The 19,650-nt window shown below is 36.1% G+C and overlaps 1 protein-coding gene across 3 annotated transcripts; it reads right to left on the bottom strand.

Moving 5' to 3' along the window:
• Positions 1-1,594: 1,594 nt before the first annotated feature.
• LOC110096330 (dihydroorotate dehydrogenase (quinone), mitochondrial) lies at positions 1,595-19,081 on the bottom strand. 3 transcript variants are annotated; one of them, XM_020822216.2, is made up of 11 exons: positions 18,687-19,080; positions 16,264-16,346; positions 14,777-15,100; positions 14,433-14,688; positions 9,156-9,236; positions 8,961-9,068; positions 8,833-8,862; positions 8,430-8,567; positions 8,213-8,250; positions 8,014-8,121; positions 1,595-1,989 (listed from the first exon to the last, which is right to left on the bottom strand). In XM_020822216.2, the coding sequence occupies exons 1-11, from the start codon at positions 18,876-18,878 to the stop codon at positions 1,968-1,970; spliced, it is 1,380 nt and encodes a 459-aa protein (XP_020677875.1). In that variant the 5' UTR covers positions 18,879-19,080; the 3' UTR covers positions 1,595-1,967. The 3 variants fall into 3 exon arrangements, with proteins under 3 accessions (XP_020677875.1, XP_020677874.1, XP_028552916.1); XM_020822215.2 differs by having other exon boundaries at positions 8,022-8,121; positions 18,687-19,079; XM_028697083.1 differs by lacking the exon at positions 1,595-1,989 and adding an exon at positions 4,713-4,857 and having other exon boundaries at positions 8,022-8,121; positions 18,687-19,081.
• Positions 19,082-19,650: the final 569 nt, after the last annotated feature.

Below are 19,650 nucleotides of genomic sequence, written 5' to 3' on the forward strand. Positions count from 1 at the left end.
AACCGTGCCTAAGACGTTGGCGTGAAAAACCTTTCGAGATTGCAACAAAGGTTGCGGCCCAGCCAATGATCATTTCCTACAGACTTAATGTAGCGATGGTTGATAGTTGATAGAAGAAAAAAAAATTATGCATGTTTACTTTTGCAGTGAAGTTATCCTCAATGTTAAATTACTTCTTTTGAATTTGATAATAAATAATGGTAAAGGGACTACTCACGATAATATATGACAAAGTACTTATGTTGAATTACAATGACAAAGACTTATCATTTAGTACTTTAGCCTTGTATAACTTTTTATACTCTACCTTTAATTTTTATGAATTATTTTGAAAGTTACATTGATTTTAGTGATGTAATTATTTCCTATTTTTTATAAATTTAATATTTTAATTATAAAATTTACATCTTAACTCGTAAGAAACAAATATACATTAATATAAAATTATACAATTTGAAATATTGGATGAGCCAAATATTGAGTCATTCATAACCAAATAGCTATTTAACACCCCCACAGTGGCTACAATTTGCACTAGGGGTGTAAACAAGTAGAATAGAATATCTGATTAATCGAGCTGAACTTATTTAGGATTAGTTTGGGACAACTTTTTAACTGCTTCTTAAAGCAGCTTTTTAGTACAAAAGTTAATTTTTTTGAACTAGAAAGCGGCTTTAAGAATTTGTTGCTTCTTGAAGCAGCTTTCTAGTACAAAAATTAGAAAGCTTCTTCAAGAAGCAAAAAAAAAGCCGTCCCAAACAAAGCCTTAATTTTTCTTGTGCTCGAGCTTGTCTAATCATGCTAAATTTATTTAATTTTTTCTTGAGCTCAAGATCGTTTATTAAGCTCGAGCTCGACTATTAAAAATTTTATAGGATCGAGCTTGATTTGATTGTTGAGCTCAATTTCTTAATTTTTAATTTTTTAAAGATTTTTTATTTTTAATAGAAAATAAATTTATTATATAATGCTAATTTAAATTAAAATTTAATATATTTTAAATTAATCAAGCGACTCAGTGAGCTTTCGACTAAGCGAGATTAAGCTTGAGTTTGAACATGTGGCTCGATAAGCTCGACTCCTGAGTTAGTTAATGAGCTGAGCTTGAGCCTGCTCTGCTCACTTACACCCCTAATTTGCACTTATCATATTGCTTGTAGTTATCAATTCATGCATACCTATCAAAACATGGATGCATGCTTGCATTAACATAAACACACAACATCCATCCAAAAATATTTTATGCCATAAGGAGTCATTGAAAAAAGGCTAAATAAATAACTAAATTACTAAGGCTTCGTTTGGGACGGCTTTTTTATTGCTTTCTAAAACGGTGTTTTAGTACAAATTTTTTTTTTTTTGGTATTAAAACTCCTTTTTAGAAAACAGTAAAAAAGGCGTCCATAACTAAATTACTAAATATATAAAACCCTCATCAAAAGCCTGTATTTAAGACAACTATGTTACTTTATTAAGTACAAGTACTATGAGTTTAAAAAGACTCGCAGTTTCCTGAAAGCAAAACTGAGCTCTACATATCGGCCAAAATTTTACAAGTAAACATGAGTAGAAAATTTGTTGATTACAAGTAAACATGAGTAGAAAATTTGTTGCATTAAGGCTTTTGTTTGGGACGGCTTTTTTTCTGTTTTTTAAAGTAGCTTTTTAGTACAAATATTTTAACTTTTTACTAAAAAACTGCTTTATAAAACATTAAAAATGGGGTCCAACAGAAACATAAATCATAACCGGAAGAAAGCTTGCCGCACCTCTGATGATGAATTGGTCTCACTCTTTATATCTTCAATGCTGTGCCTCTTTCAATAAGAAGAACTGGGACAAATACTTCATTAAAATCACGTTCAACGGAAGCCTAGGGAAAAGCTTTGACGCTGATGTCTTCAAATAAGAGTATTATCTACAGTCCGCACCTACAGCCTCCTGGATAGATTTGAAACCATCTCTTTTCAGACACTCCGCCAGTTCAGCCTGAGTATGTACATGTTATGAACTTTAGTTTTTCTTCTTTCAACCGTTACATACAGAATATCACTTCAAAAAATTAATCAAAAACAGCAAGACAACAAGAAAGAGAAGCATCAAGCTTTTGCCATTAATAGGGCGCAGATTTGCATAAAATAATAAAGAGTAAGCATCAAGATATACAGCCCATTTGGTTGAGTTTCTCCTTTACAAAGGTTAAAAAGCTGTTTTACAAAATAGTTCAAAAAGTTGTTCTAAAGTCTTCTTTTTGTCAAAGCAAATATCTCGGAAAGAAACGCAACCTCTATTCTCCTAAGGAGATGCTCCTGCTTTGCAGCAGCTTTTTGCTGCCGATAGCATGTAAAATAATCTAACCAAACAAATAGTTTGAAATCATCTTATGTACATATTTGAGAATTATATCCAGTAGCAACTTTGTACATAGTAAGGAAGTTGGGGTGAAGCTTAGGGAGAAGCTTTTCTCCTCCCAAACCCTAGCTGCATTTTGATGCTTTCTGCCTCCCTCCGGCTCTGTTGGAGGCCCCTGGCTCTCCCCCTCCTTATTTCTCCCCCTTCCCTCTCCAGAAAGTCTCCCTGCACCTCTGTTAGAGGCCCCCCCCCCCCCCCCCTCCCCCCCCCCCCCCCCCCCCCTCTCTCTCTCTTAATAGCCCCAAACTAAAATGGTCTTGGGTCTTCCCCAAAAAACATTTTATTTTATAAAAATTATCTCCCCATTTGAGTTCAAAGAGAGATGAGTTTTCCTCAATCCCTTTAAAGACCAAGATCTAAGATTTGTCTTTTTCTTGTTGGAATCTGAAGGGTATTTCTAAAACAGTTGGTTGCATTGGGTGCCCTTTGGCTATGGATAAGCTCATAACCGAGGAAAATTGTTTAACATTTGCCCAAGTGTGTGTCCTAGTAAAAAATGACTCTATTTTTTGGAGAAAATTGTCACCTCTATAGTAGGGAAAGAACAAGTTCTTAAGATTCACTATGATTGGAAATTGCTTGCTTGTGATGGTTCCATGTTATTCGTCCACTCTTTTAACCTATGCCATGTCCCCAACCAACCCCCCTTGTTCCCAATTGCAGGGGCACAAGAACATGTAGAAAACCTTTGCACTTGGGTAAGTCAGTTTTTTCCCCAAAATCCCCACTTCCCTTAACTCCAATGACTTGGGCATCGATGTTGAGATAGCATCGACCGTTAATGTTGAGATGACTTTAGACAAAAATGAGATGCTGAGACAACACGAGGGTATAATTGTACTGTAGGAATTGTTGGCGTCGAGCGTCAGTGACAAGATCGCGTTAAACTTTAATGTTGAGATGGCTTTGAAACGTTGATGTTGTGACGACATCGGATGTTGCTGTGAAATCCTAGCCGTGACCAGCCAAAGTGAAATGAAAATGAGAATTTTTTAGAGAATCATGTATGGAGATACGTGTCCAATTTATTTTTAATATATATTTTTTAAATCCAACACGTCTTCAATGTGTTGGAGGCGTGTCAAACGCATGACGTGTCCAATATGTGTCTGATATTACATATCTCTTTAAGAAAAAGTGATAGTGCATCATAGCTCATATCACTCACCAATGTCAGCAAAGCTTTATTCAAAAATATATATCCACAAACAATGTTATGCTTCCTACTGAACTTTTAGGGATGTTTAATAAAGCTAGCAATTCCAAGTTTATTTTCACCAAGCTTGAGATATATAAAGCTTTCGAGACGATCTCAAGACAATTCTTATTACTACGTCTAGAGCTAAAAGGCTTCTCTACACTTTTATATCTTAAATTAAAGCGTGTATTGAAGATGTATATTTTCTATTTGCATCAATGGATCCCTTGAAGTTTTCTTTGAATCTACTTCTGGCTTAAGACGAGATTGTTTAATTTCCTCTTATTTGTTTTGTATTATTATGGACTCATTCTCTAACCTTACTGAATCTCCCAATACTTACCAGGTTTTTGCTGGCATCAAAGTGGAAGGAATCCACTTTACCTTCTTTATGATGACGACTTGCTTATTTTTAGCAAGTTTACTGTTTCTAATGCTATCCTACTTGCAGAAGCCTTAAGAACATTTGGTGCTGCTTCCGGTCTACACATAAATCAAGCAAAAAGCACCATTCTGTTCTCACCTAACACACTTGTTGCCTCTAATATTTGTAATGTCCTTACTTTGAATTTGGGAGGAAATTCTTTCAAATACTTGGGAATCCTGATCTCTACCAAAAGGTCGTGCATCTCTGACCATCAACCTCTATAAAAAAAAAATTTCTAGTCTTTTGGATGGCTGGAAAGCTAAGCTCCTGTTTTTTGCTAGCAGCCTGCAGTATATTCACTTCACAATTTTGAACAGCATTGTCTATTGGATCATGGGTCCTATTCTTCCTAAAACTTGTTGTAAATTCATTGATAAAATATGTGCAAGATTCCTATACCATAGCAATATTAATGAAAGGAAGCTTCAACTCATCTCTTAGAAGAACACTTTGAATACCTAAGAAGAATGACAGGTTGGGGCTCCCTTCCAATCAAGCTCTCAATTATGTTTATAGCTCCTCTCTTATCTAAAGAATTTCTACTGATGATGGTCTACTTGTTAATTGGTTTACCCTAGGAAAACTATAGTTAACAAATTCACTGTGCACTAGAAGCATCTCTATACAGTTGCAAACATGGTTAAATTAAATTTTACCTTTAACATTTCTTCCAACAGCACCACTTCTTTGTTTTGGAGTCCCTGGTGTCATTTCCGATTCTTTTATGAGCTGATTGATCCTACATCCTTCAAGCTCCCCCTTAATTATCGCATTTCTGCTATCATTCTTGATAACAGTTGGAACCTCTCTTTCTCCTTACCTGCTCACATACAAAACATCATTTCTTTTGTGGTGACTTTTGTTGCAAGCTCCTTTGAAAATTTTTGGTGTGGATCTGATAAGCCAACTTTTAAGACCTTTATGAAGGACTTCTACAAAAATACTCGGAAGGTTGATTGGTACAGATTCATTCTTGACTTTCAATTGTTTGTGGCTTAAAACGGTTGATAAACAAGTCAAACAAAACATTCACATACAATGATACAGGTTATGTGCAGTTTTCGCAATACGTATGCTGAAAACTCAAATCATTTATTTATTTTTAATGTGGCTTCAGTTTTGGTATTATTTCTACCCTGCTGCCTTGGGCATAAAGATTTTTATGAGTAAAAGCTCAAAATAATCCCCTGGCTATTAGTAAATACCCAATTAGTCTCAGATTTTCATGATGGCTAAATTTAGTCCACCGACTATTAGAAAATATCCTAATTTGGTTCCAAGGCCAAAATCAACATTTAGAGTCAACCCCAACAGTTAAATGTAAAGGTATTTTGGATATTATGGTATATATAACAACAACAATGATATCAAGCCTTTATTCTACTACGTAGGGTCAACTACATGAATCCTTTTTCTCTACTGTATCATGTTAAGAGTCAAATTATCATTTAAATATAATAAAGAAAGATAATTTCTAATATTTTGTAAGTTTTTTCGGTCTACCTTTACCATTCTTAACATAAGCCAAATCTAATTCCTCTACTTTCCTAACCGGATCATCGGAAGGTCACCATTTGATGTGACCAAACCATCTAAGGTGACTCTCTCTAATCTTATCTTCCACTGGAGTTACTCCAACTTTTTCACGTATATGCTCATTTCAGATCCTGTCTCTAAGAGTAAAGCCACTCATCCACCTGATCATCCTCATCGCTGCAACACTTAACTTAATACAACAACAATTAAATGTGAGGGTATTTTATGTATTATGGTGTATGTAAGATTATATAATTTTTTTTTATATATTTTTTGTTATTTATCATATTAAAAAAAAACATAATATAACTTAATCAAATGATTTTTTTGTATTTATTTTAATATACTAAATAAAATATATAAAAATAATAATACAATCTCATATACACTTTAATACTCAAAACATCCTCACATTTACCTATAGTACTTACATTAACTATTATTTTTAACCTTGAGATCAAATAGAGATATTTTCAAATAGTTGGGGGATTAATTGAGACATTATGAAAGTCTGGGATTAAATTGAGCATTTACGAATAATCAGGGGACTATTTTGAACTTTTACTCAGCATTCAGATTGAATTTGCTTCAAATTTCTGAGCATATTAATATGATGACAAATTATAATCACGCTGCTAAGAACCTATTATATCTTATCATCTACTGCACTTTATACTATATTTGGTGAGAAAGAAATGACGAGGTTGGGGGGAAATTGTGAAAACACTACAACTATTTGCATTAAAATTAGAAAAGCTATATTTGCAAAAATCTCAAAATGGAAGAGGTTTGACGAGCTTAAATCTCTTATCCCCAGATGGTTGGTTATGTTATATTTTATTTGGCTCTCTTTTTTGAGTTAAGATTTTGCTTCCTTATCCTCTCTGAAACTTATATGTTGGATATGTGCCTTTTGCTACTCACTGTAGAATTCCAACGCCTGCTGGACTATGATGAATGAATTTTACATTCGCGAGCTAGTACTCTCTTGGACGGTCTTTATGAAAACTAGTTAATACTTCTGTCTTTTTAGACATTGCCATGATTACTGAGTATAATTTTTGCTCATTCTAAGTCCAATATTTTTTGGGTCAAAATTTCCATATTTTTCATTATTTCTTTGTCTGTGAGCTTTTCATTTTTTGTTGTTGTTCACAGTTCTCTCTCTCCTCACTTTATTCTTCTACAATTGTAATCTCAACCTCATTTTAATTATACTCTTCATTTAATGAAATTGGGCTCCGCCCCTAATTTAAAAAAAATAAAAAGAAAAACTTTATACAAGGTCACAAAGAAGCACCATGTACTATAACAGTTCCGGACTTTCAATTTTATTCAAAACGTTAAATCTCATCACGCCTTTTCCAAAAAATGAACTTCAACCTATTTCTTAATGTTTCATGAGAGAAAATGTGATATAATGGAGCACCCACCCTTTGAGAATGTGGAGCATTGGCCCTTTGACCAAGAAATGAAGTTACTACCAAAAGCTAAATATAAAAGGGCCTAGAGAAGAAGAATGAACAATAATAAAGACTAACCTGTCTGATATAATTAATCTATGCAACAAACTGGCTATTCATATAAACTTAATATGCATTCACAGAAGAAGTAAGCACCGTTTTCATCTCTAAGATAATGTAGCTAAAGGCAATCATGGATTATCATTTATATGCATTTATTTTATCTATAATCGAGATGAAAGCAATTTCCTATACTGGTAGCGTAGCTACTAAGCTCAGAAAGCAATTTTTTAATACTGGTAGAATAGCTAAGAAGCTCACATAAGCCCCAAATATACATATCCAAATAATCCAATACAACAAAGAGAGAGAGAGAGAGAGAGAGAGAGAGAGAGAGAGAGAGAGAGTTATTACAGGGAGACATGGAAAATGCGCACCAGATTCGCCATGAAAAAAAAGCCTAGATGTTCTTCAATGACTAAAATAACCGTTATAACAATAAAAATGATCCTGAAGTCTGATTGACATTAAATGAACAAAATATCCAGGATTTAAAAAAAAACGGTCACATCATGAACAAGTAGTATTTCACATGAATGCCGAGTGCCATTTAGAATGTGATCATATTCAGCGCAAGTTGCCAAGGCTTCAAAATGCACAATAAATAATAACCAAGAAACTGTAGTAAAATTTTCAAATTCTCAATCAAGGATAGCTTAAAAATATAAACAAATTAATATATTTATCAATCGCCATACAAATTGATTATTACAATCTAATTATAAGATAAGTAATTCATAAAAAGAAATTTCAAAACAAAACCGAGCATGATAGGGAATTCTAGTTATAAAGGTACTTTTTTTTTATTTATTATTATTATAAAGGTACTTGGAAGGTAAGATAAAGAAAGAACAATGCACCTATATCTTCATTATCATACTGAAAGCAATTTGTCTATGCTTATATACAGAAATTACCACTGTACCTTCATCTGGGGAATAAGTGCCGGTCCACCATAAGCAAAGGATGTATAGAGTTGTACAAGTGTTGCACCAGCTCGAACCTTTTTGTAGGCATCTTCACCGCTGCATTGCAAACGATTTCCCACAAGCTTAGCCAACATAACTGTAGAACAAGAACCTGGTGACATAAATAGCAAGTAAAATATTCCAATACCTGCTAATACCTCCACAACCAACAAGGGTGATCTTTCCCTGTAACAGCAAGGGGGTTGCATTACTACTAAAATACTAGCACAAAGAAAAAGATGCTAAATGAAGGGGCAGGAAAAAAAAGAACAAGCTAAATAAATAAATGACAAACAATAAGCTGCTAGAACGTAAGATTTAAAAGAGACTGGAACAAAAGGGAAGAATAAAAGATTGGTAAGTACCCGGGTAAGAATATACATCTCTCTTAGAATGCTCGTGGAAAGATCGAAGAGTGGTTTTCCACTTAAACCACCAGCTTCTTTAGCTAAAGGGTGACTATTTACAGGATCTGGTCTTGAAATGGTTGTGTTGGATATTATCTGAGAGGAAACATTAAGAATGGACAATTCATTCAAATTGCACTCTGATGCTATCATGTAAGTAATCATAAAAAGGAAAAGGAATACTAGCAAATAAAATCGCAGGAATATATTGAATGCAAGCCAGTTCATTGAGTTTCTTGTAAAACAGCTTCAAATTACTTTTATTATAACATTATAAATAAGAAACTAAAATCTAATAACATAAATAACATACTCAAATAGTAGAAAATCAAGCAAGTATCGAGCAGACAAAAAAACTCACCAATCCATCCAAGCGAAGATTAAGAGCCACCTGGAAAAGATTAGAAAATGAAAAAAGAAAAATAAGAAAACAGCGAAGCTAATTTAGGGGGAAGGGGGGTCAGGGGTAGGGTGGAGAGCCAAGTTTACTGCTGCAATGTCTTGGAGATCTTCTTTAGACAAATCTGGAGCAATCTTCACAAGCAACGGTGGTGGACCATCCTCTGCCCATTGCATCTCATCACGAGCAGCTTGAACCTATAGTTTGATATTGTAAACTTTAAAAACTATATTGGAAAGAATTTTATGAAAAGGAAGACTACATAAATCATTTAGCTTTCCAACCCTCTTAACAAGATCCTTCAGTTGTTTCCTGCCTTGAAGCCTGCGAAGGCCAGGAGTATTTGGTGACGAAACATTAATCACCTGCGGTGTGATACAGTCAGATGCAAGATAGTGAGCTGATAGTTGAAGAACAGTGTAATGTAATAATATCCACAGGTCAGTAAAGATAAAGCAAATAAATGACGTAAAAGCAGATGCTTCACGTTAGATGATATTCCATGAAATAAAGATAAGGAAAAAAATCCAAAAGGAAACCCGTTTTCTGTTGTATTTAAATCCCAAGCTAAAATGAAAATTTGTTAGCATTGCATCCATCACCAACTTCATCAGCATCGCTATCAATCTTGCCCAAACTAGTTGGGTTAACATTTACAACCCCTTCTATCATCCTAGATAATTTTCTTATCATTATTTGGTACTTGGGTTGTAAGTTAGTTGAGCTTTCTTGTTAGCCACCTTGAACTAAACTGGTGCACATGAAACGCTTATCGAGATAGCAAGCTAAGACTAAGTTGAGGATCAAATGACCCCAACCATAAACAAGCTTCAGCTCCTTGACTCGTACAGTTGAGTTGATATAAATACATGTTTTATGAGTGTTTAAACGCAAATTTATTCAAAAAGACATATTAACTTATAGTACTATTTCCTCTCTCCCTCGAGCCATCACAAGCCAAAAACTGTAAACTCCATCTAAGTCCCCTCCACTCTTTTGTGTGTACCCCCATATATTGTTTCCCATTACTACTATGCCTAACCTACTTACAGCAACTCGGGTCATATCCTCCTTTATATCCTCAAGGCAAGGTGAACTTCAATCTCTTGAATCATGCTTGCAAATGGATTTCACAATGAAGGGAAAGAGTTTTGTACACCCCTAACTGTCTTCTCAGATATTTTCACAAATAGTGACCGAGTCATGACAAGAACAATCCTTTTGAGGAGCAAATGTCTAAGAAAAGGGCATCAATCGTCCACAACCATCCAGGAGCTCCCCCCACGCTAGGTGACGAGGAGATTCCTTGCTAAGCAAGCAGTTTGTCACTCATTTTAGTCAAACTCTTACTCTTCGATCTCACCTACCATAATGACATCTTACTCGTTTAAAACCCCAACCAGATTCAAGAACTCGTCATCCCTACTAACACCATAGTTCGCCCTCCTCAACAGGGCAGCACCGGGCTTAATATGTCACTCGCTAGCCTCACTCGATGATTCACTGGCTACGGGCCTGTCTCTTCTCAGAACTCACCCTACACCTACTCGCTCCCCCTCTCAAGCTCGCCTGTTGGCGGGCAGCTCACTAGACCATTAACTTTTCCCTGTTGTAGCCAATTTGAAGGCGTCGTGTGTCATAGATTTACATGTAGTATTATATGAGAATTTGCCGTGTAGCCATACTTTAATTCTTCTATATGTAGCATTTTCTATAGCCCTCAAAACCCTATAAATAAAGGAATGATGGGAAAAATTTAGGGACATTTTCTGAATAACTTTTTGAGCTCTTTTGACCTTTTTAGACCATGAGCTCACCCTTGTATTATTGGTTGAGATAGTGAAGATTTTGCTAGACTATTGTCATCCATTCTCCATCCTATTCTCACTAATAGGTTCTCAAGCTCACCAAGCAAATCTGTTAGTAAAGTTGGGAATCATCCATTGGACAAATATAGATCCACCATCCTCTTAGGTGCGTCAAGCACAAATTGATGTCAAGGACTTGAAGAAAGACTTTGCTTAATGAACGACCTCAACATGAGTCATCAATGAACATGGACAATGTGGAATACACCGTTTGCTAGGATTTGTAGTAGATGGAAGAGCGACTTATGAAGACAATCAAAGATGCTTTGAATGCCCCTGCCCACAAAGCGCCAGCAGAAAATGTGCCAGAGGGATCATCTAACTCAGCAGCTCGGTGGAGACACTTTAGAAGGCACTTACTTATACACCCGCTGCAGACCAAACTTGCATATGAATGAGTGATGAAGAGTACAAGTCGCCAACCAGGCAAGCTAGAAGGGATGAATCATAATTGATCAATGCCTTCTCAAGGGCAATCGTTGAGGCATGGCCACCCTTTAAATTCAAAGTATCTCATTTGGGGTCATATTAAGGCAAAACTGACCCCACGAATCACATGGAGACTTTCAAGTCTATAACTTCTCTGTTGGACAGAGACGACGCTCTTGTGTGTTGTCTTCTCTTCACAACACTTAAAAAGTCAACGCTTAGATAGTTCACTCACCTGCCTTCAAAAGTAATAACCTCATTCTCTAAATTTAAGAGAAGGATTATTATGTAATTCACCAGCCCCCAAAGATCCCCAAAGAGCTCACAGGCTCTGCTGAAGATGAGACACAAGCTTGAAAAATCATTAAGGAACTTCATAATGCGCTCTAAAGAGAAATGTTGGACGTCAAAGATTTAAAGCCTACTTGACCCAAGGATTAAGGAAAGGTCCTTTAAGATATGCACTCGGCTTGTGACGATGCTGGTTGAATTGTTGGGCCAACAATCATGTAAATGCTGAAGAGCACAACTGAATTGTTGAATCTTACACAATTGATTGCCATCATGAAATCACACCTAAGAAAGAACCCCACTAAGGAAGAAAAAGAGAAAGAACTCATCACAAGGATAGGAGGGCCAAGAAACAAAACCTACAGCATGATTGCCAGCACCTTGAGCAGCAAAGGTACTTGAGGGTAGCAAGGCCACTAACAACAAGGGCTGAGGAACTTCCTCACGCTGATCGCCCATACCACGAAGAGGTCGCTCATCAACCTCCCACTTATACCCAACTTACACTCTGCTAAGAGTGTTAATGGCTGAGCTTGTAGAGGCCATTCAGAATAAGGAATTCTTTAAGTGCACATTGCCGGTGAAGGCCACTGCCAACACCCATGATACCTCTAGGTATTGCGCTTTACACGAGGACCATGGTCATGATACGGAGGGGTGTAGCCACCTCTATGGCCTAGTCAAAAAACTAATCAAAGCTGGAAATTGAGGAAGTTTATGCTCCTTGGTCTAGGTCGATGACCAGGAAAAGACCCACTTGAAGGCAACACAAATGAGGTGGTGCTTTCTCGCTCAGTGCACAAAGCAGAAGTGGTGCTCGCTATCATGGGCGAAGAGTGTGCGGACAAGCACACAAAGAGGTTGCAAGCATAAGAGGTCAATTCGATGTTCATCTTGCGAGTTGTTGTGATGGGCGTCACCCCCATAACCTTTCACAAAGAAAATAAGTCAACAGGAGGTAACCAAGACAATAATGTTGTAGTTGTCAGTGCATTGGTCACCAACTAGCAAATTGGCAACATTTTGATAGACACAGGGAGTTCAATAAATATTATTTTTAAAGTCGTCTTTGATAAAATGAATTTGTTTGTTTCCCAACTCACCCCTTTTATAGGATCTCTTTATGGTTTCTCTGGTGAGCGACATGACACTGTAAGAGTACTCACCCATGCTAGTTACCTGGGGCAAGGGTGACCACCAATATGCTGCGATGGCCAACTTCATGATGGTTGACGCCCTTGCAACCTACAAAACCATATTCAGCAAGCCTCTATTGAACACTTTAAAGGTTGTGTTATATACATAGCATATTGCAGTTAAGTTCATGACGGAAGGAAAGGAGATCACTATGAGAGGCAACCTCGCCTAGTCCCGCACTTGCTACTTAAGAGCAGTCAGCAAAGAGGCAAACATGATAGAAGTTCTCCAACCATATGTGGAGCGAGGTCCAGGCTTGGTGACCGCTGAGACAGTCGAAGAAGTGCTCGTCGTGAAAGGCGAGCAAGGAAAAACCCCTAGAATCAGCACTTCTTTTCAAGTGCTCAAGGACAACCTCGACGTCTTCGCATGGACAATTGCAGAAATGTCAGGCATCAACGAGGACGTTGTCTACCATCAACTTTCCGTAAGGAGGGACACAAGCCTTATTAAGAAAAAGATTAGAAAAACAACCGCATTACTTGCCAAGCCCATTAAAGAAGTTGAGAAGGATGTGGTTGCTGGTTTCATTAGAAAGGTTCAGTACCCCTACTGGGTATCTAACGTTGTAATGGTAAAAAAGGCAACATGTACGTGTTGGCATGTCCCAAAGACTGCTACCATTGCCCATAATTGACGCTCTAGTCGACTCAAAAGTGGATTGTTCTATGATATATTTTCGGGATGCCTACTCAGGCTACCACCCAATGAAGATGCATATAGATGATTATGAGAAGACTGTCTTCATCATAGATGAACATTTGTATTGCTAGAAAGTCATGCCCTTTGGGCTAAAAAAATGTAAGGTCGGCCTACAAAACGATGATGGATAAGGACTTTAATAGGAAGTTGATGCAGAATTTGTGAAACTCCTTGGCTGACATTTAATTTCAGCAAGTAGAAATTGGCAACAATAGAAAATAGGAAGAACTCACAAAAACACCTTTTTTATTGAAATATTTATGAAAGAACAACAAGATACAATTGGATCTTCAATTGGAGAGGAAGATACAGCTCTCCCAAATCCCTAGCCACCAGCTAGAGCCCACTCAACCTAAGAACAATTTAATTTCAGCAAATAACACATACCCCTAACCATAGGAAAATCACTTTCATAAAGAAAACAATAAACAATAAATACCCCAACAACTCTCCCTCAATTCCCTCCCAAATATGCTCTATTTCTTTAAATATTTCCCTACAAAATCAGCCCTTGAATCAGCCACCAAATCTGTCATATTCAATTAGGAAATATTTTCTAATTAATCCCCTCCAAATCAATCCCAAATCAGCCCCCAAATCTCCCGACATCAACAAGGAAATATTTCCTAATTAATCCCCTCCAAATTAGCCCTCAAATCTACCCTCTTCAATTAGAAAATATTTTCTAATTAATTCACTCTAAATCAGCCCCCAAGAGCTGGTCAGGAGGGACAGTCTCACAGTCTCCAAAGACCAGAAAGGGAGAAACCTCACTAGTAATAGCATGCTCAAACCAAGACTAAAAGAGGTGCAAATACAAATTACAATAGCACCGATAAATCACACAACATAATAATAATAATAATAATAATAATAATAAACTTACAATGACAAAGATGCCAGCATAATGTTATGAACTTTAACAGGTGAAGACACCTACCAAGAATTAATAAAAACAGCATAATGGAAAAAAAAAATTTTGAACATCAATCATGCACATTTGTGATAAATTAATAATGATATACAAATTAGAAAGGTAGAATCATGATAATTTAGGCACAAAATATAAATTACCAAGTAATCAGCATACTGAGAAAGAGTATGAACTCCTTGAACATAGTCTGCAGCTGCATCTTCACTTGTCTTGTTCTTGCCAATATTGACACCAAGAATTCCAGGACCCGCTTTGCCTCCCTGCTTTACATCATCATTGGATGAAGATAAATTGCTTGCTGTTTCTTCCATTTTTCTCTTTCCATGTTGGGCACCAAGACGCTTAGCAACAACCACAATTCCTTCACTATTGAATCCACAGCGATTGAGTATAGCACTGCCAACAGAGACTTAGTTAACGAACATTCAGATACTTCAATCTAGGATGTTTGATTATTGAACTTGAATGCAAAAGTTATGAATACCCCTCCTTTGGCAGTCTGAATATACGAGGCTTTGGATTACCCTCCTGAGGCATAGGAGTAACTGAACCAACTTCAACAAAACCAAATCCTAACCCAAGTAAACCTTCAATTGCCTCAGCATTCTTATCAAAACCAGCAGCAAGGCCAATAGGATTTCTAAATTTCCGACCCCAGACTTCCAGACTAAGTATTAATGGGTCAGGCCTTTTCTCCCTAGGAAGCAAATTCTGAGAGGCAGCTGAAATAGCCAAGCGATGTGCATCTTCTGCATCTAGCAGAGCAAATAATGGGTTCACAAGTTTCGTAGCCGAGAACAACCACCCACTGAAAAATGGTTAAGGAATAAGGAACATAATGTTAGAAAAAAAAGCACTTGACAAACAATCCACTCAAAAAAATTAACCAAAGTAAATACAAACACATAGGAGAAGTCTGCCTTCTTAATTGATGGCATAATAGAGAAAAGAGGGGGCTAACAGGCATTTGTTGTTAACCCATTACCATGGCAAGCCTTACCGAGTATCCCCTCGTGCGCATGATGGATTGTCTCATGTCATAAAATGTACTAGTGTCCATCAACACCATGCTTTGTTGCTTGTCAAATGCATATGGTAAGATGCACTTATAGATAAAATGGTTTAATATGCATATAAACATTCGAAGTACACACGTGTCTATGCTAATTACAAAAATTATGCGTATGTGGGCATCGTTCTCAACAACAGGATCTCAGATGTGCCCATGAAAATAATTAGTCACCAGCGTGCAAGAGAAACAGGCACTGGCGCCCCAAGGGAAAATCAATGTCTTGGGCACCATTTTGTTGCTCCCACCCATGTCATTTCCAAACTAATTATGGTTTACCTAATTCTCTTCTTTCTCCTTCCAATTTCAACAAAAAGTCACGCCAACTTTGTTGTTCCTCCTCTTATTTGAGCAAAAGCAAGACCTAAAACAACAGTCAACACACATACAAAAGATCTAAGTATGAATGTCATGTCATATTATTGCATATTTGATCCTACTAGGCGTCCACCCATTATAATCTAGAACGATCACATATAACAGCTTAAAAGTGATTAATATTAAAATATGTTGACATAACTATTTATAATAAGAAAATATGAGATGAAGAAACCCATCTTAGAAAGTGACGAAAAAAATATTTTGTTGCCCACAAAAGTGTCCTTTATGAATTTCTAAAGCTTATAGAGAAAACCTACATTAATTTTATCTGTTACAGACCTTTTCATTAAACAATGACATAACACTGTGGCCTGAAAATAAAATGCTCCTAACGTCAATAACAAATATGAATATAAAGAGTAATACCGACGAAGTAAACAAAACAAACAATTTATTATTAAATGCCTTTGCAGACAAATCACAAGGAAATTCCTTAACATTAGGGACATTACGGTTGCCAACTAATGAAGTAGAAAATACATAAAAGAAATTATCTAGCATAAAGAATCACTATGATGTACCAAAATGTTGCTTCATCTGCAGTACTAATGTATGCTCCTCCTGCTATTGCCAGACCTATCATGGCTCCTGTCAAAAGCCTTCCCTACAAAGATAGAATGAAGCTTCAAGATTTTAGGATGAAAAAAAAAGAAGTGGATAATTTTAGAATATATTTTTTAATATTAAATCAACATTAACAAGCATGTATTCCAAATCGATGTGATTGAACATCTTGTTATAAGTTAATGGTGAGTGCAATCATAACATTTTCATAAGAACAATAAAATATAAAAACAAAACTCTGAAACCTAATATGCAAAACATTTGTTCTAAACTTGTAAATTTTCATATCTTATATCATATGTATGATTTGAGTTGTCCAGTTGAAGTTATTGTAAGTTGCAACAACGCAAACTACAAATAAAAATAGTAAAAATCATCATCACTCTTAACATCCTTAGCTGTATCCCAACCATTCTAGGTTGGCATAGCCCTCAAAAGATCCAAATAATATCATATTAGAATCCCTTTGAACCATCAACACAAAAATCATTGACCTCTATGAAACAAAAGGCGCACTTATTTTCTTAGTTAATAAATAATAAATTCTCACAACCTGCCTTTGATATTTCCATGGATATAATGAGTACTAGTTAACATATTAGATACGGGCCTTGGAAGTAGTTGATGAGCCCTTGGGTTTGAAAATTGCCTATGACATAATAAATCTCGTTATGCAGACGTTGAGGTAGGGAAAAAAATTATATATATAATAAATTCCTGCATACAGAATGTCATAATGATTGAAAGAACCAATGATGTTTTTCAAATACTTCCTCTAACAAGAGGTTGCACTTTTGAAAGCTGCATCAAATTATGAGATGTTTGGTATGTTACTCACAAAGTATAATAATACATGAAAATATTAGGGCTGCCTATGCTTGTGTATCCTATTATGTTGGGCACTTAAACATGCAATTTAATCAAGACACTGGATCTACCACACCTTTGGCATTCTTGTTTATAACTTTTTAAAAATTTTAAACAAGTTTGTTGGAAATCAAGTGATATCTAGGTGCCATAAGTTTAAGTATCTTAGAACTACTCCGAGGAAATAGAGAAAGTAACATGTACTAAGCTTCTACATTCAACATAGTGGTTAGATGGAGAAGAGTCTCAAAAGTGGGTTCATGACAAAGTGAAAAAGTAGGTTGACAAATCTCGGAATTGTTTGTGAGTAATACAGGCGATCAAGAATAATTTGAGAGGTTAGAAAAAGAAGAGTAGAGATGAAAGGGTAGTTGGATTTTATCTAACATTTTGATTTCTTTTAAAGGGAGATTAGAATAGCAAAATATCATCCCTAACTCCTTTCATCATCACAAACCTCCTCGGCCCTTCTCCCTCGGACTACAAAATAAGTTCAACCTTCACCGTTCAAATTCTTGCACGGGACTCCCCTTTTAGCAAAAATTAACTTTTCTACCTTTGTTAGATCAGGGATTTTCTTCTATTCCACCTCCATTCATGATCTCCACAAGCTCTATCATGTCTCTCCCTCCATGTCAGTCCTAAGGTCCTATGGTCCAACTCAGTGTTACCTTCTATGAAGGATGCGGGGACTCCGCAATGGACACAGAAGTGCCAGGAGAATGAACAGTTGTAGCATCTGCATGGCCATTAATATATGTTAGGATAAAAAGCACAGCAACTAAATTTTCTATAGTCAATCAACCCGGAGTGGTTGAAAGGAACAAAGAGCCATTTGCTCAAGCTAGTTCAGTCCAAAGAAAAACCACATCATTACTTCAACTCAGATCTTTCGTCTTGGTAATAAGCATCTTCAAGGCATTTGAGTAAGCTTATTGCAAACATGCAAAGGCCAGATCCATGCACTTTCAACCCACCTTATCCACAAAAAGTTACCAAAAAGTTAGAGTGAATCCAACTTCATTCACAATTCTTATCCTGAATCTGATGTTAGGGAAGATAAGATTCACATCTCCCATTTTCAACATTTAAAGCTTCGCAAATTACTTCAGCTGGGAAGCATCCTAAGAACATACTTGATAACCCACATTGTCTAATTGAATAAGGAATAACGATCTCGCGGATCATTAAAGCCAGTAAATAAAATCAAATGAAATAACAAAAAACTCTGTTTATCAATCAAAATACAATCTTCAGCAGCCATGGATTTATTTGTCCACAGATGGTATCATTCAACAACCAGAGTTAGAAAACTAGAACTGATTCAAATAAAAACTTGCCAGAATCAATTCACCTTTAAAGGCTTCATTTTTTTTATGTGGTAACTTGATTCCATCCCCGCGCAATCAAGCAATTCAACATTCAAAAAGGAAGAAACAAAGCTCCGCATTGTCACTCAAACATCGCCTAGCGTTTTCACTAACGGATCACAAAATGATGTAGTGGGGTGTACCTTCTTCGAAGGGTGTGGAGCCTTGGCAGTGGGTCCTGCGGTGCCCAGAGTAGCTTTAGGTGCGGCGGTGCCGGCTTCGCCGGTCCCGGAACTCAACTGGCGGGTACAGATTCGGGCGCCGCCAGTCATGAAAGACCCGAGCCTCTTCACTGCAGCATCCCTAAGTGAAGTCCTGCAAATTCTAACCGCCATGACTATCCCCCGCTTCACTCTTAAGAAGGACCAGTTTGTTCCTTCCAAGAAGATGTGAATCAACGCCAAGGACTCTGTTTCTCTCTTATTATGGTTGCTTTCTCTCCTCTCCCTCTCCCTCTCCCTCTCCCTCTCCTGTCACGGCGGCAAGCTTCGAGGCTGGAGCCCAAACCTAGCAATTCCAACGGAAAGGGAGTGCCTTTAATTTGATAAAAACTTTAAATTTATTTTTATTGTAGGGATTTATGTTTTTAGGGATTTAAGCTAATAAATTTCTAATTTTAAAGCAAAGGTGCGACAGGGAATAAGATGAATAGCCGACTTTTTGCCACTATATATATCTTGAACTTCATCTTTATCAAACAAAATTATACATGAAGTATTTTTAATATTATTTAAATTTTAAAGTGCATAAAAATTAGTAATTTTATTCGCCATTTTTTTGTATTTAAATATTTTTTATTATATCACATAATTTTATATTTTATCTTGATTTTTTAAATATTACTTGTATAAAAAAGAAAAAAAAATTAGAACATGCATAAATCTCCATATATTAATCTGATGATGATTCATTTTAAAAATTAATTGCATTTCATAAAACTTTTTATTGAAATATAATTGAATTTGACTTTTTTTAATTTATTTAATACTATAAGTAGATTAAATTTTTGGCTTTAAGCTAATTTTCTATTTTAGCTAAATAATTTTAATTCATTTATCTTAAGGAAAATTAACATTCATACCTCATAAATCTTTGATATTTATTTAT

The sequence above is a fragment of the Dendrobium catenatum genome, unplaced genomic scaffold (genome assembly GCF_001605985.2).
Source record: "Dendrobium catenatum unplaced genomic scaffold, ASM160598v2 fragScaff_scaffold_864, whole genome shotgun sequence".
Classification (NCBI taxonomy): domain Eukaryota; kingdom Viridiplantae; phylum Streptophyta; class Magnoliopsida; order Asparagales; family Orchidaceae; genus Dendrobium; species Dendrobium catenatum.

Excerpts from the sequence above, each read along its gene's own strand:
- LOC110096330 (XM_020822215.2), bottom strand. The coding sequence starts at position 18,878 with ATGGCGGTTAGAATTTGCAGGACTTCACTTAGGGATGCTGCAGTGAAG. Across the intron at positions 9,237-14,432 it reads CTCAGTATGCTGATTACTTG|GTGATTAATGTTTCGTCACC; the intron begins GTAATTTATATT and ends ATCACACCGCAG. Across the intron at positions 8,863-8,960 it reads ATCTCCAAGACATTGCAGCA|GTGGCTCTTAATCTTCGCTT; the intron begins GTAAACTTGGCT and ends AATCTTTTCCAG.